This window comes from Fukomys damarensis, unplaced genomic scaffold (genome assembly GCF_012274545.1).
Source record: "Fukomys damarensis isolate Sample0158 unplaced genomic scaffold, DMR_v1.0_HiC HiC_scaffold_2, whole genome shotgun sequence".
Taxonomy (NCBI): domain Eukaryota; kingdom Metazoa; phylum Chordata; class Mammalia; order Rodentia; family Bathyergidae; genus Fukomys; species Fukomys damarensis.
In genome coordinates, this window is record NW_022900914.1 from 19608753 (window position 1) to 19632806 (window position 24054).

The window sequence follows — 24054 nt, forward strand, 5'->3', positions numbered from 1 at the left end:
ACTCAGAAGAATCTGGGGCAAGTTTGGTGAAAGTGAGTCTGTCACAGGCATAAGAAACGCCAATACTATAGAGGATATAAACACCAAATGACATTTGTTGAGTGCCTTATAAGTATCAGGTACTGTGTCAGACTCTTAAAAATTGTTTTATTCACTTGTTACAATATCCCTAAATAGTAAGTAGTAAAGCTTATTATTTTTTACAAACAAGAAAAGTGAGGTTCACAATGGGGAGAACATTCACAATATTACCTGGACAGACTGAAAGTTGGAATTGAATTCAGTTTGTGGTTCCGGAACCAGTGTCTGTGGGTGCTGTTCTGCCTGGGCAAGGCTTGCTGGCTATATGGACAAATCTAGTCTTTCTTCCACGCTCAGCAGATACTTAAATGTGAATGAACAAACTAATGAATGGGTACCTGTGAGAATGGCAAGCTTCAATGGTTTCTAACAGGTCTAGAGGGATTTCAAAAGCTGCAACAGTTAGTGTAGGACACTAAGGTCAAGGTATAGATCACTTGTTAACCTCACTCTCTTAAATGCCTTAGTGGCAGAAACTACAAGGTTTCATGCTTCTAATGATCCAATTTGCTTCTAATTATCCAATTGTCTTTGAGCTCAAGGTTTCAGTTTTTGAAGGTGCTGATCACTTCTGATTTGGATGAATCCAAGATCCACTTATCTCTGCCACAGCCCAAACTCACCTTGAAATCAGTGGGAGAAATGCCTTGAATAAGAACAAAGGGAGAAAGAGGGCACTGTGGGGAGTGTCAGTCTGGCTGGCTCTGTGTGTGTGTGTGTGTGTGTGTGTGTGTGTGTGTGTGTGTGTGTGCGTGTGTGTGTGTGTCTTCACATCTGTCATTTAGAAAACATCCAGAAAAGATCCTCCTCTCTATCTGGTATTTTGTGGTTATTTATTAATCTTCTCATGCATCACATTCCTCTTCTTTTTGAGACTTCCTTGATCATTCGTCAGAGGTACTATTTTAGGAAATTCTGTGGTCATTGTACAGCAGCGTTTGAAATAAAAAACAACATGCAATTTTCCAGAGGGAAATTTTTAAGTGTTTCTTCCAGAGTCAGGGTCAAATCTCTTAAATTAGGTCTTTATTTTAGATTTAGATTTTGAGGCTCAATAATTCTGTATTCATCGACCTTCCCTGAGATAAACGTGCTATATTTCATTCAGGACTCTTTAACAGCTAATTTGTTATAACATAGGAGAAGCAAACTACTTTCTTAACAACTCCATGGAAAACATTCTAAATTTCTGAACAACTCCCTGGAAATTGCTTTCAACATGTTAGTGATTAACATGGAGTTGTTCAGAAATTTAGAATGGCTCAGGGAAGTTTCAGAAATCTTCCCTGGGGGATACAGATTAATAATTTCTCTGGTTCTTATGCATTCTCCCAATATTGGTAGAGAATCTTATTCACAGTAGATGCTTAATAAATACTTGTTAGCTTGGTGAATGAATGTATGAATGTCCCTGGAACCACTACAAGGAAAGCCTTGATTTTCCTTTGTTCAGGTTAAGTAATGGAGTCACATTAAAGATACATAAAAGTTGACGTAAAATGAATAATTAATTAATAAACATTTATATTTCAGTGTTAGGAAACATGGTATGATTAGGAAAACAGTTAAGACAATGATTTGTACAGAATCCACTAGTTTAGGAAATGAAAATGTTACAGATTACATTTTAACAAGCTCAAACATCACATATAACATACATGTATGACAGACATTGCTTCTGATTTTGATATTAACATACCATCAGTTATACACATGAGATATATTGTCAGTTCAGTTTTGGGTTGTGAAATATATATTTTTTTGATAAGACATTTCAAATTACAACATATCTCAGGCAGCATGCAGGAAAAGTCATTTATTGTACATTTGTTAGGACACACTTTGCACAAAGCTTCCAGAGCTTGATTGTTAGATCAATAATATAGAAATATTTGAAATGATATTATGGTTGAAATCAGCAGTTGTATTCACTGGCTGAGAGCATATCTGGTAAAAATAAAACTCTCTGAATTCATTCATTGACAAAATGCACAGTGATCATAAACTAAATTCTTTCAAAATTGTTTTTCCATAATTAATTCTCATTTATTGTTGATATAGCAGCTGCAGGGAATCCGAATTCTTACATAAGAGCAGAAATTTGTTCTTCTGTGGACTCACATGACTACAACAAAGATGTTTACCTTTTGAAATCACATATTATAACAATGGTGCTATACAAACATCACAGATATTTGGTGTTTCCAAGTCTAAACAAATATTATGCTGTGGTGATTTCACAAAGAGACTAGATTAACAGGCAGTGTAAGTCACATATATCTTAAGATTTTAAAAATACATTTTGTACAATATGCTTCTCATTTCTCCACTAGCATTTCCTTTGGGTGCTTTTTGTCTTTATACTGACAGTCCTTAGAGAAACTATGAGTCTCTGGCTCACGCCAAGAATGTCCATAGGATTGATATTTTCCCACAGGAATATGGCTGAGTGTACATCGAATCACAAAGTGAACAAAATAACATTAAGCTGTAACAGATTCTTTAAAATTCAAATGAAATCCATTGTTTTAAAAGACAGCAGTTTGAACAAAACTATAGTAATCAAAAATTTTATTTACAAAACATTTGAATATATTTTTAAATGGCTAGTTCTCGCTAACTGCACAGACTAAATATCCTCGATGCACACCGTTTGTTAACATCTTGTGCAACATTTCACATCTTTGAGTTAAACTTACATGAAATAGGTGAAAAAAAATCAGAGAGCCATTTCTATCCATTCAAGGAGCTTTAAGGGGAGCACTTCAATGCTTCCCATGTTAGACAACATCTGCTGTTACTGTTGGTACCTGTAACTGACAAGATCAGTTGAAATTCCCCAAATGCAAGATGCAGTATTTAAGAATTAGAGGAAAGAGTGATAAGTTTACCGTAAAATGTTAGGATTCAACTCTAGCTTTATGTCGTTGACCCAAGACACCATACCTCTCCTATTCAAGGCTTCTGTGTGTTACATTGGCTTTAAAGATATTTCCTTGGTCCTTAGAGATACAAAATATTAATTTCCAAAAGATAGAGTAAGATAGGGTAAGCATCACTGACAGTCATATTCGTGATAAAAGAAGCTAGTCTACATTTACAGATCATTAAACAGTTTTCTTTGGCAAGAAACTATAAACTCTATAAATAACATCCTTTATTCCTTCAGTGAGGTCATTTCCCTTTTGATAATATCAGGTATCTGGTCACTCGTAAACTACTTTAAGAAAGTAAGAAAACACCACAGGTATAAAATATTTAAGTATAGCACATATTCTTTTTGAAAATTAAATTCCAAGTATATCGATTCATTGATAGTAGAGAAGATATTTTACATAGGTTTTTCTAACAGTGTTTTTACATATTGTAATTTCAACAATATGGTCATCGATGAGGGTGTGTCTACCTTTATTCCCCATAAAATTTTGTCACTGAAACACACTGAAAAAAATACACTGGAAACTGAGTATTATACATTGTGTTTCCCACAAAATGAGTAACATATGGTGCAAGTACCTCTCTGTGTGTCTTTTGTGCTCAAAATGGCAATTCTTAAGCGATTACATTCGTTAGCACGAACGACTCAAAACTGAAAAATTCACCGAAGTATCCAAACGTCTTACTGATATGCCATCACTCGGAAATTTCAAAGTGCTTTAGAATGTGTGAGCAATCTCTGGAGTCAGCTGGAGGAACATTAGGGTTGCTTACTGCATTTCCAGGGTAAGATCTCCTCTTAGCTGTGCCTCTCACCCTTCCACTCTCCTCTTCCCTTTCTTGGGAGGTTATTTGTGATGCATCCTTGAAACGTGTTATATGATGTGCACAGGCTCTCCCTTCCTTTTTGGTTGCATGTAGGGAATCCATTACCATTTGGGGGGGATAAGGTTTCTTTTTGTTGTTGTTGTTAATGCATTCGTACAGAGATGAAGTTTCTGACATGATGACACGCCACCCTTTTCTTTATGGATTGCCACCTGCTCTGGATCAGAACGAGTTCCATTTACCATCACAGTTATCCATCAACCTTATCCAGTGGGGGAAAAACTACCACCAGTGAACATCAAAAGTGAGAGAAGTCCAAGAGAATTCTTTCTTCTCATCTGGCCCTCACCTCTGCCAGGGGCACAGAGCACTTTTGTGTGTATATACAATATGTACAGCGTGCTGGTTCCTTCCCTTCTCCATGGTGAGAAAGCCACATGTCCTCTGGTGTGAGCCTCCTACCGTCTACAAACGTTGATCAGTGAAACTCAGGGAAGTCCTGTTGTAGTAACAGTTGTGCCAGCAATTATTGTTACTATGGCTTTATTGGAAAAATGTTGAGTTGCACCACTGACCTATGAACGGTACTGAAAGGCAAAGCTGTGGAAGTACTAAAATAATCATCTAATCTACCTTCGAATGTCAGGGCCTTTTAAGATATTTATTAGTATATGTTTGTGAAGCATAGTAATTACATCTATCTTTGGGAACTGGTACATGTACATATACGTCTTGATCACTTTTACTCACCCTGTTCCCTCCTAACCTTCCCTCTTCCTCCTTTCTCTGATCTGCTTCCCCCGATTCCCTTCCCATCCCCACAGAGGCTACCTCCCTACTTCCTACCCTTATTTTGCTCCATTTATGCTTTTGGTTCCTCTTATGAGAGAACCCATGTGAGACTTAACCTTCTGCACCTGATATATTTTACTTAGCGTTGTGGTCTCAAGATCCATTGATGTTCCTACAGCTAATTCAAATGTATCCTTCTTTATAGCTGAGTAGTACTCCATTGGGTATAAATACTGCATTTTCTTCACCCATTCATCTGTTGTTGGGCCTACTGGGTGCTTCCATAATTTAGATATTATGAATTGTGCCGATATAAACATGGATGTGTATGTAGCATTGTAATATGATGACTTTAACTCTTTTGGGAAGATACCCAGAAGTATAGCTAGGTCAAATGGAATTTCTATTTTTAGTTAATTGAGGAATCTCCATACTGATTCTCATGGTCATTGTACTAGGTTACATTCTCACCAGCAATGTAGAAGGGTTCCTTTTCCCTACAACCTCTCAGCATTTGTTGTTTTGTGAGTTCTTAGTAATAACCATTCTAAGTGGAATAAGATTTGATGTACCTCCTAAGTCAAGGTCATTAGAATGTGTCACTTTCTTTCTTACTTTTTCTGAGATAAATTTTAAATCAAAGTTTGTTTCAGGAGTTCAGTACCTGAGCCAATAACACAAAGCATGTGGACAAAGAAAAGCCTTTGTTGGGACTTGACCTTGGAAACCCCTGTAGACTACAAGGGTCAGGAAGAAAGTGACAGCTCTCAATCTCTTTGACGGATCTGAGTGAATTCCTGTCAGTCTGATCCAGTCTCTGCCCCTGCAGGGAGGAAACTGGCCTGAAAGGTGTGATCATTCTAAGAAGTAGCTTTTCAGAGAAGCTGTCACACTGAGCAAAACTCAGGACGTGCACTGGAGGCATAAATAGTGGTGGGCACTGGGGATGTGAGGGTTGGTGGAGCTACCTGGAGGTGCGACACAGTAGGGTCAGAGAAATGGGAAAAAAGCCAATGAGAAGATGTGCTCAGCCACAGCAAATGGATGCCCAAACACTTGCTCACGCTTTGACCAGTGACAGGAGAACACAGATTTTAGAGGAGCAGGTAGAACAAAAATATGTATGTCACTAATTCTCATCTCTCATCCCAGAAAAGAGGAGTCATTTCAAAATATCTGACAATTCTGGCTCCTAAAGGAGGACTAGAGTGATAGTTCTAGTGTTTGCCTCCAGAATATCCAGAATATGGAGCATATATTTTAGGCTTTTTTAGATCCCTTGAATTACTTTTTCTAGATCAACAGGAAGGACCAAATACATATGGGTGTTTTGAGTACACATGACTCATTTTTTTTTCAGATTAAATTTAAGGGAAAACATACATACATACATATACACACACACACGCACACACACAGATACCCCACAACCTTAAGTTCTCTTTTCTAATTCATTTTTATTTGCAAAGTCCCTTGGTGACTCTTTACTTCAGTTCTGCCCCAGAGCAAATGAGAAAGCCTAGAAAGAAGGTCTCAGGGGACTTGGGGTGGTATTTGCCCTGTCTGTGGTTTTCAAGTTTTATGAGCCATATGAGCCTTTGAAAACATCTTCTAAAAACCAAAGCTCACTCATCACCAGTGGTCATTTATCTCAGTGCCCACCCACTCTTTAAGACAGAAGACTGCCACCACACGTGTACACAGAACTGCAGCATTAGGGTACCTGGGCAGAGCTAATCCACGAAGAGAAAGTCGGCCTCCACAGTCCTTTTCTAGGCCCCTGAGCAGTCAAGTAAATCAGATCTGCCATTTTAAAAGAGCGGTAAAGGCCGATCAGAAATCTCTCTGATTAGCAAGCCTGCCAGAAGCCCACTTATATCAGAAACTTTAGTTCTGAGGATAAATTTTCCTTTAAATGACATGCGAAGTCTGAATGGTGAGCATTTCTGCCCTTACATTAGAATGCATTGTACTGAGAAGGAGCTTACAATTTAAGCTTTTAAGCTTCTTCCTGGGAAGAAGCAGAGTTAAACAATGGTGACATTGATTATTCTTGACCACAGAGAGCATGGTGGTGCATAAATGGTTTTAAATTGGAGCAGGAATCAGAATCATCTGAAGGGCTTATTATGGCCCACTGTGCTAAGCTTATATTCAGAATTTCTGATTTATATATTTGGTGAAGGGTTTTTGGTAGAGATTAATAATTTCCAAATTGTTGCTGATTGTGCTCACCTGGGGATTAAACTTTAAGGATCACTTTGGTAGCTTATTCTAAAACACAATATATATAGTTATCTAAATCACCTAAATTACCTGTGCAAAGATATTCCATGTGGAATGTAAAGATCTATATTAAAATATTTTCCCCTGAATTCTTACAGTGTAGGTAAAAGACAGATTCTATTGGTATGGCCTAATTGTAGAATGCCTTCAGGTTTAGAATAAGTCCCATGTCAATGTATAGCACAAACCTGTAAATACAGTATGATTCAAACTCACATTGTAACCTATGATGTTCCTCTGAAGAGAATATGATTTTTCTGTGTTATAGCGTGCAAGTCCCTAATAGACTATTTGTGGAAAATTCTATGGCCTCTCTTCATAGGGTATTATTGTAGTAATAGCATTAAAATTCTCTCTTGCCATGTAGGTGATGTTCTTCCTATCATCTCAGGATGATAACATAGCAGCTAAATTTGTTCACTGTTTCTTGACTGAACACAAACACATACAGGCTGTTGACATTTTCTAGTAAAAGTATTGTTAAAATTTATCAAATGCAAAGACCTATATGAAAGAGTAAGCGGAAGGCAGAACAGGAAGGACCCATCCATGATATTCAGTTGATGAAGGATTAAGTTGAACTATGATCAGTGTGCGTAATTACAGATTCTTTTTGGCTTGACTGGTAGGTAAACCTGGCTCAACTCAAAAAGTGGAACTGAAGCAAGGAGTTGAGGAAGAAGATAGACATGCCTCTGTGTGAATGAGCAGCTGCTTGTGTGGCAGGAAGGTCCAATTTATTGATGGGCTTTTTCCCTTAAGCACTTGCCATTGATTGACAGCACTACAAGGCCTGCTTAAGGCAGTCATTACCAGAAAGTGCTTATGGTGCATATTGGCTTTAAAAGGGACAGAAAACCTTACCTTTTCAATTTACTACTCCCTAATCAAATTTGAAACAGGGGTCAAACTTATTATGAGGGATTTATTGAAATATAAAAATACACGTTACTGCAACTTAAGAGTGTCTTTCTATCGACATTTAAGATGGGAGAAGGAAGGATATTTTTACCCCAGTCAACAGTCCTAGAAACGATTATAGTTATAACAAAGAGATTCTCTATTTTAGCTTTCTCTCTTCAGCACGGGGGCATCCAAGATCACTTTATCTGTTGCAGTGTCAGTAATGTTTGTTTACCTTTTTTCCTGCCAAATTTGACTTTGTGCCTCAGTGCTAATGAAGTTGGAATACACTTCTGCTACGGTGTTGAAAGTTTTGCCATCTCTGATGACATTTCAAATGGGATTCCTTCAGGAGAAAATTTACATTCATTCCACTAAAATAGTCTTTGTTTATGTAAGCACAGTCTATGGTTGCTTTTTCTTTCTTTCTTTCTTTCCCCCATGAAAATGTGGACAACATCTTGCTGTATTTTTGGTGTGAGCAATTTCAAATTGCTAATGAGGCATTTGGGCTGTGGCAGACCAAAAGATCGCTAGGGGTATGGTTTAAATCTTTTTGTGATGTCTTTTTGAGTAGTTTTCTCCATAACAAAGGAGGCATTCAGAAGACAGTTGAATTTGTAGCAAATGATAATTTCATTCATCTTCACCTGGAATTCTTGTACCTTTAAACATCTTTCTGCCTCGTCACAACACAGCCTGTTTATAATTTATATACCTTCCTATAAAATAACTGCTGCCAGTCTTTTTCTTTTAAAAGGTTGTTGTTAAGCATATTATTGCTAGAAACTACGCAATCTTAAGCTTTACCTTTAGAAGAATAATGGATTCAGCCTAAGATGGACACTGATTTGAAATCCATTCCAATTTCATTATATCTTCTATTAGATGCTCTTTCACAAAGGAATCCTCTTACTCCCCTCAGGGAAAGGAGACATTTTCCAGTAGTGCACAAATAATTATTTCAAAATAAGTCTTTAAATTTTTGTCAGACTTTATGTAGCTTTATTGTAATATATAATGTATAATGGACAGCAACTGGTTCAAAACCTAAGGCACCTTTAACTCCTACTCATGAGTGGGTGATAATGGAGCCACTGACCATGTGGGGCTGGCTGTGTTCTGGAAAAGTCTATATCCCTCCATGCCATGAGTGGAAAATTCGAATACAGAGAGATCTGAGATTCATGACTCTCTGAAACAATTAGATACTTTCAAAACAGAAAAACCTTTGAGTCTCTACTCTAATGACTGTTTGGTGTTCATATTTTGCAGAGAACACTGTGTCTTCAGAGTTGGAACCTGAGGTCCTCTCCCTGCTGTGAAAAGACTAGAGCTGCAGTTGTCAACTCACTCAAGTCCAGCCAGGTTCCTCAGAGTGTAATGAGCAATGGGGAGAGATAAGAAAATCCATTGAGAGTTAGTTCAACACCCCCTTGAAAGAAGACATTCAGCAAATGATGAGGAAAATGATCTCTCTCACAGACTTTTCCCAACTTGAACTGTTAACCAAGAGACTGTATGCCAACCTCACAGAAAGGTTGGCTAATGGATGAAGCTGGGATGTGTTTGTGGAGTCTGAGTCCATTTCATTGGTGACAGAAATGTGAAACTAAGAAAATGAGTATATCTATTTTTATTAAGAAGTTGATTTCAGAAAAACTCCCTTAAACAAGTTCAGATGGATAAAATTTCTCCAGACTAAAATGAAAGTTTAATTTAATTAGAATGACATCACTGGACTCCTCCTAAGTAAACCCAGAGCTACTGTTAATTTTCTTCAGTTACTTTGCCTTGAATTCTTCATATCACCTTAGTACATCTAACACAGTACTTTGAGCTATATAAGTGTCGGAGCTAAAGTGAATTGTGTGTCAGAAAAAAATATAGACTATGACATTTTGGTTTGAAAATTGCTCTACTGATTTGACCAAGTTGTTGCTGTTGTTTTAAATTTCAAATGAATATAAAGTGAGTCCATGATCTCAGAAGATAGATTCGGTAAATTGACCAATTTTCTGCCATTACTGGTTTCTTTCTGATTACTTTTCTTCAGCTAATTATCTAGTTGACATTTACCTAGCTACAGTCTCTTTAAGAAAGCTGCACAGTGAGTACACCGTTAAGATAGACATAGTCAGAACAGTGTATGCTCTCATACAAAACTTCTGGGTCGGTCAACGAAGTGCCTGCCATTTTTTTTTTTTTTTTTGGTACTATGTTCCAAGCTCTGGAGTGGCTGTTTCATTTCTCCTGAGAGATTTAGAAAATAAAAGGCAGAGACTGAAGGTGTGTCAGTGTCCTCCCATAGAACAAGTGTGGGAAATTCTACTGGGAACCATGGCAGATAGAACCTTACCAGGAAGAGGAAAACTTCAAGAATATCTGAAGGAAGCCTGGCCTCCTCTGTAGCTCAGAAACCTATCCAGAACCAACCTCCCTTCTTTGTTGTTTTCAAATATTAAATATCTTGCCATTTGCTTTAAAGGGAACCAAACCTATTTTTATCTTTTCTTAAGACAGATCAAGGTTTAAGGTAAAGGCATGCTACTACTATCCATGAGTCTGATTTTGGGTAGTTCAAGCTCTGTAGATATATGAATTAATTCTGCATGGCATTAAAATTATTATTTTCACTTTATTATATGTCATAATATTGTTTTGGAAGGAACAAATACAAGTTTAGACTTGTATGATAGGTCCAGTCTGCTTGGCTGTGCTGCTTTCTGTGTTTTTAAAAAATCAGTTCCATGGAAACAAGTTTCCAAAGAAAGCTTTGCTTTCCATGCAGGCAACAAGTCTGTAAATGAACTGCGTAGAAATGTTACAGTCAAACAAAACAGACTAGTTCCAGACAGAAAGGAGTCATTGCAGGTAAAATATCAAGTGGACAAAATATTTCTGGTATTGTTTTAATCCAACAAGACACTGAGCTGGATTGCTGCTTGTGGCTCTAAAGCTAGCACCTATGCCTACTTCTTGACCCTCCCTGACTGTTGAATGGTAGTGTGGTTATGACATAAATAGCAACCTGTCTCCTCTGCTGAACTGCTTATTTGTGTACAGATACCACATGCATGGGAGCGTGTAGGCAGTGGCTAGGCACTGATGTTACTAAATCCTTTATAATAGCATATGTGTTGAGGATAGCTTTGCTTAAAAAAAAAAAAAAGCAATCATGGAGTCCACTTTGGCATTTTAAGCCATCTTTTAAAATTTTGTTTAAAGTTTAAAATAATTCAAGCACAATTTTTATGATGCTAAGCAAATTTAGTTCATTTTGAAAGGAAGAAAATGTCTTTTGTTTGACTTTTCTTTCACCGTTTGCAGTTGTTTCTGAAGAATGTGCAGAGGGATTAGAAGTCAGAAGTAAGAAAAAGGAAGCACAGAGGAAAAGTCACTGATTTAACTAACTACTCACAGTTCTTTAGGTGCTAGACTCATTGCTCAGTAAAATACAACCAGTTATTGGAAAAACTCCCAATGCATTTTGAGGAGAAATGTTCTCATTTAAAAAAAAATCTATGCAGAATTTGTGAGAGCAGCCTGAGAATATCAAGAATATTTTAAGACTCATGCATACATTCACCGAAGCATCATCTGTCTCAAAAAGGATTTGGAATTTCAAATTTCCTATAAGATTACTGATGGCAGTAGAAAACTTATTCTTAGAGTTCTGAGTAGCAACTACAAAGAAAAGAATTCTTGCAAATTTAGCACTAACAGTTGTAGCTGAAAAATAACTTTCAGTTTTTATATGATATTAGTCTTTGCTTGATGCAGTGCCATAAAATTGTGTTGATGAAATATTAATAAAACAGGCTTTCTGCTATTTCCAAGGGTAAATGTCCCCAAAAAGGTTCAGTACATAATAAAGCAGTTGGTTAAATAGGTTCCAATAGGTTGGCACTAATACCACTGCTTCTTGTGCAACCCCTCATCTCTTCTTTACCTGTCCCTCTGGAGAAATGTCATGTATCAATTGGTTGGAAGGGTTAGTTTGGCTGTTAGCAAGATCTTGAGGAAAAACACTGGAGACAAGGCAATCATTGTATATGAAAACCGAGCCCTGGCCCATTTGTAAATATCCATGCTAAACTGCAGCTAGGAGAGGAGAGGATAAACGTGATGTGGATGGTTAAGTATTTGTGGCAGAACTTGGTGAAACTCCTATTGTTTTTCTGCCAACATGCCAGACATGTTTTGTAGAAAATGTCTTAATGTATGCTTGTCTGCCTGCTTTGTGCTGTTTCAAGAGAAAATATAAAATCTCATGAATTTGACCATGATATGTTAAAACACAATATGTTTGAAGAGCTGCTTTCAACACCCACCCAAGTCAGAAGGAGCCCTCATTAATCCTAAAGACTCTCTACCAGAAATGATTGCTAAATGAAAGGAAGAAAAATAAGTTCCTTTATTTTAAAAACTTACTTTTGTTTTTGGAAGGATACGTGTAATTAACATTCTAAGCAGTCTTCAAATAATTTTGAGTTTGTATCTTTAGGTAAAAAACAAAAAGAAAATCAAGACTGTGTTTCTTTCCCTTCTCTCCACCTTGTTCTATTTATATAAAAGATTTGATGAAAAGGATTATTAACCAAACAGGAACTTCTGTTCAGTCTTAGACATCCAAAATGCAATCTGAATCTGTGTGTTTGACACATGAGCTATTTTATTTGTATGAATGCATCTCTATAGTGTAGCAGAGATAATGTTGAAACTATCTGGTTCTCAGAGAAACAATCTAAGTAGTACTCCAAATCTTAATTTATTTATTTTTGCACTTATTAAAAAGGAGACTTTTGGTAAAATGAAGATTACAAACAAAATTCTGAAATACAAATAGCAATATCCAACCTGAATCATCCTTTTATAAAAGGAAGTATTAAGTTATCAAGTTGGGATTTTAAAAATTTTATAGCTTAAAATATGGAAGGGAAGGAATATATTGAAATAACTTTTTTATGAAACATTTGTACAGATCTAGTGGATCCCACTAAAATACCTCAATAGCAAGGAAATGGTGCCAAAAGCATACTTTTCTTTGGTTATCAAAACAAAAATTTATGCATGTCCACCTTTAATTTTCATGTAAAACCCGGGAATATAAGTTCAAATTGTACAATTGTCTCTGGAAACTGGAAATCTATCTTACTTAGATATAATGACTTTTAAATACCGTAGGCAAGGGTAATATGTGATGAAATTCTACTTAATATATCTGTGCCACATTCTTTCATTTTAAAATATATTCTTGTCAACAACATTGATAATTCTTACCCAGGTCATTATTTTAGCTGTATCACACCATATGAGGATGATTGGAATGGAAAATCTTTCAAAATTTCTTTCTTAGTGTAATGCTAAAATGATTATAGACAGGTAGGAAAAATCCAGAAATAATATCATTTTCTCAAAAGTAGCCATCTGGATTATGTCACTTTTAGCAGCAGTATTTAGACAGTTTACCCTTTTATAGGTAAAATAGTTTTAAAAGTCTTTGAATACTTGCTTATTTAATAAAATTTTACTTTGTATTTTTAAAAGAATAGTATATAAGGTCAAGAATCTGGTTTTTATATTAAAGGGCAGGTCATGGCAAAGCTAAAGTACATTTTTAGTGAAGGTCTATATCATTTCTTACTCTGATTTCAGGGAGTCAAAGAGTAAATTAAAAATTCTTTAGGAATATAGAAATAGGTTTCTGAAAAATCTCTAAGCCCTCCCCTTCCAACTGAATAGACAATTTCTGGTACAGAGGGTGTGATAGCATCATCCTAGTGAATTAATTCCCCTCACCCAAATATGTTCTTTGAATTGGATAGGTAAAGCTGTCTCTTCAGTCAACAATCTAGAGGGGGCAACCTGGGTACCATCAAAAATGACTCAGCAGCATTGAAGTTGGCTAATTTTTATGTCAGTGTGCCTGGTTATTATTGTGGATGTTCGTGCCATTTGCACATCAGAAATATAGCGCCTACAAACACACATTCAAGTTACTTTCTCACATTCAACTTTCTCAGAGGCATGGAGGCTATATGCTTTTTATACTTCTATATTTACAGACTTCACCTTCATAGGAACTGTTCTAGGACTTGCGGGGGGACGTGTACATTCTCATTCCTGATCTATGTATGTATGTATTGATAGAGGGCCAGACAGATGGGTACTGAAGCATGATAAATGTGCTTCCAGGAAGTAGAAAAATCAGTAATACTGCTATTATATGTAACCTTAGGGTATAATCTGTCCTCAACAGCTGTAGAGATACCATACTATGTTCTAAAGACTGATATAGGTGGAAAGGCAAATTTGATTTTTCCTATGATAAAGTCACTTTCAGGAAATCACATCCTGAGCAATTGCTTTTTGCATGAGCTTTTAACCTATTGATGGGGGCAGGGTAAGAGCAACAGTCAGAGTAGTTGAATGTACTGGGAGTAGCCAATGGAAATGCTGCCAAGGTGGACAGCAGGGAGAGGGAAGATGAAGCTAGGAGTAGTGGTCTCCTCCAAATGTATACATCAGAATAAATAATAATTTATATTACTATAAAATAGAAGACTTAAAAACCTGAAAATTTGGAGAGCTCTTGAGTATAGCTTTTTAGACATCTTGGCAGGCCAAGGAAAAGACACAGAAAGCTGGATACTTACCACTTCCTGTGAGTTGGAAAACTGAAGCACTTTCTCTCCTGGGAGTTCCACTTCTCAGTGGCTGCTCCTTCTACAGGTAAGACATTTTCTGCTTCAGAGATAATTAGCCATAGACTGAGTAAACTTCAAAAATGAAATGTCTAGTTTAGGGCTCTACCCTTTCTATGCTACCATTTTTTTGGGTCTCACTACATAGTTTATGCTGTCCATGAACTCAAACTTGTGGCAGTCCTCCTGCCTCAGTTTCCCAAGTACCAAAATTGCAGGCCTGTACCATGCCTGCTTTTCTATGCTATTTTTGCAGGTAGAAAACCAAATATGTTCTTGAAATGTGCTAGGTGATGTGAAGATGATGAATATGGAAAGAAGAGGTAAGTATATGATGTTAGAAAAGAATGGTAAAAGTGAAACCTGTTAACAAAAATCTGTAGCAAGATCTGAACAAAAGCTAATGGACACACTCAGGACAGCAACTTTCTTTCTCTGTAAGATAATGTGATTTTGGTGTCTCTCTTTAGCATAGTGCACTGATTTATTAATTTGAAATCCTCACTTATCTTTGCTTGGTTCTACAACAGTTAGAATGCCTTGGCCCAGGGCAATGATTATTTTAACAAATGCTGAATGCCAGCTGTAGGCTGGATGAAGTCCAGTGTTGTATACTGTTAATCACAAAGTGTTCAGATGTTCCTCCAGTCATGAAACTGCACTCAGGACTTATTGTGCATGCAACTGTGCAAGAGCCGAGAAAGAAAAATCACGGCCAAAAAAGAGACTCAACATGAGCCCAGAAATACTGAAGGAAGCCTTACTGGGGTTCATTTGTGTTCTTGAAAAGGCGAAGTTTTGTCACTATCAGAAAACAGAAGGCTTTATCTTCTTCCAGAGAAAATTTTCTAATTTCTTTCATCAAGATCTTGAATGCAGAGAAAACAAGTCACTTTATTGTGACAGGTTATAATCAGAGGCCTTGGGCTGTGGTATCACCTGTGAATCAGGTGAGAGCCGCCTAGTAGAACCTCTGCAGGGCTGTTTCAAAGAGCATATTCTGTAGTTTAATTTTAAGTTTGGAAGGTCACTGCAACAAATTTTAGTGCGTTTATGCTATGAACCATAGAAAACAAAGCACTCTAATATCTTCACTGGTGGAAGGAGGAATCAAAATCTTTGAATTAAAATTTTGCTCAGAGGATTTTACTGAAGGTTGCTGAGTAGTCAAGGATACTTTGGTCATTGAATTACTCATTTTGTTCTTGAAACCAGTAAATACTGGCTGCTTATTTTCCATTAAACCAAAGACTGGCACCTAGGGGAAATTTGATTCAAGCAAATATTTAAAAGTCATTTATTTCCTTCATATATAAAAGTGTGCCACACATGACCATCCAGCACATGTGCCACTACATGACATGTAATGGTATAAGGAAGAATTCCATGGAAGAATTTAAAGAGGTTTGGATGGCTAAAGTATCATTTACATGCACCTAGCGAACAGACTCTATCTATTACAGTAAGCAGTCACATATTTTCCCCACAGATGCTTATTTAGTTCTGGTGACACCTCTTTATATGCTGTTTTGATTATATGAGGTTAATCATGTATAATTAGTTGGAACTTACTCATACAACGTAGAAGTTCTACTGTATACTGTACTCAAAAGGAATACAGGGTATGCTGTTAAAGGAAAAAAAATTTCACTCAGGTATCTCTTGGGAAGTAACAACACTTCCCTTGCTCAGTTTTAGCAAGACTGAATGATTTGCCCTAATACAATGTGCACTCAGATGTTGCCTGACATGTTACTACTTCTTTATCATGTTCCTGGATACAGAAAGGATGTAGATAGACCCATACTAAAGATGTAAAAAAGAAAATAGTGAAATGCAGGAATGCCAATATTTATTTCAAGACTGGAAGACAAATATTCTGGCTCTGTGTTCTCTTGGGACATTAAAAAGACTATGTTGTATTAAGCAGAGGGGTGGCATGTGGAAGAGGTTGAACACCTTGCATCTACCTTGGGTCAGGATATCAATTGCACAGTAATACCTTTTTGGTCTTTATTTTTTTCAAAGCATGAAAACAAAAAAAATGGAGTAGATGACAATGAGAAGAGAGAAAACATCCATATAGAATATTCCGTATCACTAGTGATTAAATCAGAAACAATTAGAAACTTTATTTGTCTGTGTCGATAAGGTGTACCATTTATAAGGGTCAGCACAATTAGTGCACTTCCCTCCAAAGCTGTGCACAATACACACCAAATAAAATAATCAAACAAACAAAATGAAACAATTTTACACAACTATAATAATTAATAACAACCCTGAACAACCAGAATCATAGTTTTCCCTATAGCATGAAAACTGAAAAGGCAAAGAAACCAAAAAGCTTTGAAATTGAAATTGACCAATAGCAAGAATTTCTGAAAGTCTCCTGTGAAGATTTGCTATGGGATTATATTCCAAAAGTGGCTAAAAATGAGTGCAAAATCTTTCTAATGTTTAAACAACATATCCCTTGCCTATATTTACTTGGTGTTTCTAGGCTAGCTTGCTGTATTTTTTTAAATCTTCAAAAATGGGGGTAATGGACTAGAATGCACCCCTACCTGACACAGTCACTGGTGTCAGTGGGCTCTGACAGATCGGGGGAGCTCGTGGAAAACTATTGCTGCCACAAAAATATAAACGAGTTAACTGGGCCTTCTTAGTGATGCGGGTTGCTGAGAGCGGTTGCCCTTCCTGCTTTATGGAACATATCTGCGAGTTGGCCAAAGACACAGAGGGTGCTTTTTCCAAATCTAGGTTTTAAAAATCTCAGCTACACGGACACTTTTCTTTGTACAGTTTTAATGTGTTTATGTTAAAATAGTTTCATAATTTTTTTCCCTTGCAATATAAACTATTTCGGTATGGCTGTGTCTGCTTTTACACATGAAGTAGGCATCACATTCACTGTGTACCCCCAGTGGGCAGGCGTTTGGGCTGTCTTGGTCATGATTCCATTCCCAGGAAGCGGTGTGCTACGTGGCATATTGAGTGTGCAACCAGCCTTCAGTTAGATGTTTATGAAATGAATAGTTGTGACTACTGAGTGGAAGGAGAGAAAAAAGCCTCAGCAGTATTTCTTTCTTAAGTATCTCTGAATCAATACAGATGGTCAGGGATGCCTTCAGCCTGAGTTCCTGCAGAAACCGTAAAATCTCTGAGAGGTGAGCAAAACTATTCCATTTTCCCTCATTAGTGGAATCACTGCTTTGGAATGTTAGGTTTATTCAGGCTCTTTGGTCTCTTGAAAAAGAAAGAGCCATTCCTTCTAAGGGGTTCTCTTCAGTCATAAGGAGAGGGACAAACTTTTAAAGGCCCATCAGTCACCCTGGCTCCTCGCCTACTCAGGAATCACTGATACAGTCTGTGGGGTCTGGACTGAAAGATGAAACAAACAATGCTCAAGATAGCCTTTACATAGAAAACAATAAAACAAACAAACCAGCACAATCTATCATCTGTTCCAGACAGAGCAGATGTGCAATAAATACTTCGGGGGAAGGGGTGATGTAGAAACGGTGGCCCCAAAAGCCCAGGCACACCTAGCGCATACACTCCTTTCCAGTGCCTTCTCTTTGGCCTTCCTGAATGAGTGGGTGATTTAGGAGGCCTCTGATGTGTTCCACATGGCTAACTTTCCTTGAAGATCTTTGAGTTTGCCTGATATCCTCTCAATAGCTTTCATTCTCTCCACAGGACAGTTATTGCTTCTTAGAAATGAATGTGCAGATTCATGAACAATAAGCCATTTTCTTCTTTTATCCCTAGTATCAATCAAACTAAGGAACAACACAAAAGTAACAATTCAGGTGAAAAGAAAACTCACTTATGTCTTCAATGTCCAATCAACATTGCTGAATGGGAGAACAGTATACGCTATACTCTACTATGTACAGATACACTTTGTTTTGTTTTATTTGTTTTTCATCCATGCACTGTGTAACAGGTATCACGTCAACATTCCCAAACAGGCACACGAAAAGTAGCAAATGTTCAGTCATGACTGGGACAGGATTGTGCAAGCCATGGATGCTTCGGAAAACAAAACTGACAGACAATCCCAGGCAACAGCAACGTGGGGCTGGGCACACACTGATGCAGATGGAAAGGGATGGTGTGCTTTTAGGATGGGATTATTCTTCTGGATCGTATGGAGGGCAGGGGAGCAGGAGGAAGGGGGTCGGGATGGGACTCTTGGGGTTTAGCTGGGCTGGACCAGATAAGGGCTTTGCTAATCACAGTCTGGGGCTAAAGAGATAAGAAAAACAAAAAGGAATTTGCATGTTCTTGGGAATCTAGGCACGTTACCCCTGTACCTGTTGAACAAGAGTGCAGGGCACCATATCTCTAAATATTAGCCTGTATGTAGAACCATCTCTTTTCCTGGCTCCATTCCAGCTCCCGTGCTTCTTGGAGGCAGCTTCACCTCTGTTCACCTTCAGAAGATGAGCGTGAAATTTGGTAATAAGCGAAGACACATTTCTTTCTTCTTCCATGCCCAGATCCTTTCTTACTCCAAAGTGATTTTGAAAATGTTTGCGGGGAGGTGAGGGGAATCTTCAGGATTTTGATTTTTTACCCCAAAGCCTTTTACATTTGGATGGGTCCTCCCACAGAGGAGAAGCAAAAACCCTGGCCCTCCTGACAAAACAAAACCAAAAACCAAAACGAACAAAAAGCCAAATATCAGCTACCTCCCCAACCCCACTGAAAGTAAAGCCAAAAACAAGAAAACAAATCAAAGCCTTCACCGTTTGTGAACCTGGAGAGAGGACAGCCCCTCTTGGCTGAGCTGCAGAGATGGCCCTGCCTCTGTGTCTTGTTCAACATGACGATGCCCTGGGAATGGGAGGTGATGGTTTCTGACTTCGACCCTAGTACAGAGTATGCTTTTGAAGCTGGATTCCATCAGCAGGTAAGTGAACGTGACCAATGTCAGTCTCCTCTGTTCGTTATACACAATTTTTATGTATATATATATATATATATGTATATATATATAAATTTACTATATCTGACTGTTCCTTTAGAAGCCTTTTATGTGGCAGTAGGCCTCCAGGGAAGAGAAGAAAATGTACAAGAGCCATAGGAGCACAAAGAGGCAGGATGTGAGGAGCTTGGCAGTCCGGGGCCCACCCAGCTCACCTCCAATTTCTGGCCTCCGCCGATACAGCAGCACCCCCACATTGATGAAAGCAAAAATGGTGAAGAGAGTGACAGAGAAAGCTAGTGTGCCAGGGGACACTTTGAACTGTTCCCCATTGGCTGCATGGTAGATGGCAGCAATGGACCAGGCCACGCCGATTCCCAGGAAGACGTTCACTGCGTTGCTGCCCGTGACGTTACCTATGGATGCGTCTGCATACTGGTCCTGGGTGGCTGCCACTTTGCTGGCAAATGTGTCTGCAGAGAAAGCAGAAGAAGGCAATGACACTCAATTAACCTTTAAAAGATACCCATGGAGTTCAGGGAACTTCAGCTCTGTAGTCTAGAATGAAAGCCTGAATGTAAACCACTCCAGAGTAGGCTTCTGTTTGGTCCAAAGAACAGGCTGTAGGTATTGTCAGCCAAGGATTTGGTGCTGGCCCTGTTACCAATAAAGTGATGTTTGTCAAGTTCTATATCCACAGATACCACTGTTCTTGTCTAATGAGCTTGCAGGGCAGCATTTTTCGGAGAGCGATCACAGCCCTGCCACATCAGAATCAAAATGGGGTCCTTTTGATATTATAAGGCTCCATCCAGCTATGTTGGGTCATAAGCACTGCGGCCCAGGGGTCTATTTCAACAACATCCCCAAATATTCTGGGTCACTAAGGGTTGAATATGGCTGCTGGAGGGTATTCCTGAAAGACACTTGTTTCAGCAGTCTTTTTTATAGACGAGGAAGTGAAGGTGTCACAAGAGATTTCCAAAGATTCAAGAGCAAGCCAATAGTGCAACTGAAAAGAAGCAAAGTGTAATAATAGATGATATGTCCCTAGAGCCTTTTAAATAGGAAAGCAGATTTACCTAAATGACTGCATCAATTGTGATAATGCTTCTGTGAGGTGAGGGAACCAGGCTTAGAGATGATAGCTAATGCTTACAGAGTCATGCATCTAGGAAGAAGCCAGGTTAGGCTTTGAACACTGGCTTTCTGTCTTTATGATTCCTGGTTGTTCACCATGCTATCTTACCTTTCCTCATGCCAGAGGAACCAGTGAGCATCCTAAAAGCTTGTTGCTCACTAATAATCCTGAATGTATCTTTTGGTAAACACAAGAAAGTCATGGTTCACTAAAGGGAACAGGACAGCAGTAATATGACCAGGCAAGCACAGACGTTTCCAATCCTACCTTCCAACTGATAGCATGAGCCCGGGTCTCTTATCCTACTCTGTGAAACAGGGTACTGGCATACAGGTGCAGGGTATAAGGTACATGATTTGTAAAATATATGCTTTGCTTCTTGGTAAGAATAGCTCTTTTTGTGATTTTGAAAGGACAATGTAAATAGAACAGTTTAGATTAGTTTAAAAGTTGGCGTGGAATCTGAAACAACCTTTCATTAATCATGCACACCGAAGTTGCAAGTACTCTATTTTTTTTAACTATTTGATGCCTATTTACTGACACTGAATTTCTTTCAGTTACCTTTGCAAGCTACCTTGAACACTAGGTTTACAGTAGATTTGAATTACGGCCAAATTGAACTCTCACTTGCAAAACCAGTAGTGTCAAAGCTCCCTGAGGCCTCTGGAATGCTCTGTTGTTACCATTTAGTATTGCTAAATCTACAATCAGGATGTTACACAGAGCAGGAGAGTTTATATCAGACTGTAGGTTCTCTGCTTTTTAATGGCTAAAGAGGTCACTTAGGCTGAGCAGATGCTAAGCATCTGCAGTGCACATTCTTTCTGAAAGGGGGCTGATCAGCACTGAGGTCCTGACCTATAGCATCTGACCTCTGTCTGCTTGGAAAGTAGATTTTATTATTCTTTTAAAGAAACGAAGGCAAACATTGTTTATCCCACGCCAAAGCCTGTGCTATACAGGTCATATATACATTCTAACTCAGTCCTTTCAGAAGCCTTAGGGACTAGGTGTCATTCCCCTTTTATAACTTGGGAAACTATGATGTTGTGATATTACAACTCTTGGGCAGGGTCTTAGTCAGAGAAATGAGAATTTTTAAATCAAGTCTGCTTCATTTCAGAGCTCATCCTCAGTCCATAACCATTACCCCTCCCAGGAAGGCTAATGGTCTCCTTTCCTTTCAATTTTTGGTTTGCCCCATTCCTTCCACTCAGAAACACCGAAGCAGGTGCTCACCAGGTGGCCTTTCTTATATCACAGAGAACACAGACGAAGAAAGACTCAGGCGGTTTGCTAATCCACCTCCCTTAAATTGTGCTGCCTTGTGCACCTACACTGCCCAGTACCACCCCTTCAGGGTAGGCACAGAGACCGGCAGTGAAAGCAAAGCCAGACAAATGTTCACGGTCTTTTGCATTTTGCTATTAAGAGTTGTTAGAAGCTGCTGCAGCAGCGGCTTCAAAATAATGAAGTTGTTTTGCTTCGCTTTCTTCAAGGACGGAAGTAGAGCAAAGAAAATAGAGGAACAAGAGTCGAAGGCAGGAGAAAGCTGCTCATTGTTCAGCTGCTGCGGGGGAACACCTGAGTCATTCTGAGCTGACCTGGCCAGGAGCGCTGGCTGGTGGTGAGCAGAGGGCCACGAAAGGTGGTGCAGTCGGGGAGGAGGTATTCCCTCCTCATGCTGCAGGTGACCTGGTGCTGCCGTAGCACAAACACGACTACCTCCCCGGTACATGGTACACGATACACTGCCCTTCCTGAGGGCCCTGTCTCCACTCAGGAACCCTGGGACTTCCGGAGCAACCTCTGCCTCTGCACCAGAAGAGAAAGAGGCACAAAGTCAACGATGCCTGCATCTGGGAAACCGGAGCGCTCAGGCTGGTCCTTCAGGCTGGAGTGGAGGGTGTGTCAGATCTCTAGCAAGTTCCTTTTCTTCAAGCCAGTTCCTCGCTAGCCCATTTAAGTGCATATTGCGCGGAAATTCTTACTTGTAAAAATAAATTCCTACTTTTAAATGCCCTTTGCTGGCATCCCTAAAAATTTTGGAGCCACAGTGACTAGCTTGCCACACAAATAATGCATATTCTGGCCCTCTTTGAGGATGGTCGGTTTTGTCTTATTTACTGGGGTTATCTGTAAGGCCTTATGTCTGTTTTTATTTTCAGTTCAAAAACTGTACAAAAAAGGTAGGAACACTTGCAAATTCAGAACGTTAACCTTAACTCCAGCAGAGATAACTCTGTTTTCCAAATGAAGCGCCATGGATTCTCCCCAAATTGCCTTTTATTACTGCTTTGCTGCTTAGTGCAGAGTAAATTGCTGGACGCCAGATGCCAGGCGATGCCATGTCCTAACCTGAACATTAAGCCTGTAACCTACCCATGGTTGAACAAGTCAAAAGCCATTCCCTAAAGTAAATTCTAAGAAATAACTACTGCCTGGGACTGAGAGGGGATATATTCATATATAGAGCAAGCTCACTAAATACAAAGATAAAAGCATCAGATTTCCAATGAGAATGGCATACTTTGAGAAGTGCTGACGATCGTGTATACGTTTTCCTACTAATATAATCCCAGGGCAGGTTTCTGAGAGTCATTTTTAACTCCCATCTTTAAATTCTAATAAATTTTAGTTGGGTTGTGCAGCCTCAGACTTTGGGTCCTGTCCTCTGTGTACATATAGCTATAAATCAATAAAGAAATTTGCTTAGGAGGAAGTGTGGCTAGAATTAAGCTGCCTGACAGAGGGTTAGGAGAAAATGTCCCCTGAAGGCCTATTTCAAGTTCACTGTTTGTAACGCTGACCATGTCATCTGGTCAACGTACAATAACACCCTCCCTGTTCCTCTAGAATTTTTTTAAAACCTGAATTTATCAAACTTTATAGCTATATGTATAGTAAGTCTTAAAAAGCTCCTTTCTAAAAAGGGTCATTCTTTTACATCAGAATGTAAAGATACAAGATAGATATGGGTTTGTGTGTGTGTGTGTGTGTGTGTGTGTGTGTGTTAATTAAAGCACAGGTTTCACCCTAGATGCCCCATCTTGCTTTTGACTTTTAGGAAGCTTTGAGGTTCATCTGCTCTCCTTTTAAGTGATCTGTTTTCAGGAACTGACAGTAGAAGTGACTGACTGGATTCAGCCTGGCATGGAACTAACTATGTTTGCTTCCCCCAGCACCTATGAATTGCTACCAATTCAAAAGAACCCCAAAATGTGTAGAATTTCATGGTACAGTTATTGAAGTCTCAGGGAGACACGCTTGGTTCTTCCAACTTCCTGTAAATACTTGGGTAAACCACTTCACATTTTTAGGTCTAACTTTCCTCAATTAAAATGAAGAATTTAGATGAGAAGATCTCTAAGGCACTAGCTATAGCTCTTGACTGGTCCACAGAATACACTAAACTAACTAATGTGGTGTTGGCATTATTT

General features: G+C 38.6%; 1 protein-coding gene across 18 annotated transcripts in view; it reads right to left on the reverse strand.

Annotated features, from left to right (window-relative positions):
• Nucleotides 1-13319: 13319 nt before the first annotated feature.
• Slc8a1 (solute carrier family 8 member A1) overlaps nucleotides 13320-24054 on the reverse strand; it is a 349978-nt gene continuing 339243 nt past the window's right edge. For all 18 annotated transcript variants that reach the window (XM_019204661.2, XM_019204660.2, XM_019204659.2 and 15 more), the window contains one exon: nucleotides 13320-19943. In XM_019204661.2, coding sequence (XP_019060206.1) covers nucleotides 19567-19943 — 377 coding nt within the window. In that variant the 3' untranslated portion in view covers nucleotides 13320-19566. The remainder of the gene's footprint in view (nucleotides 19944-24054) is intronic.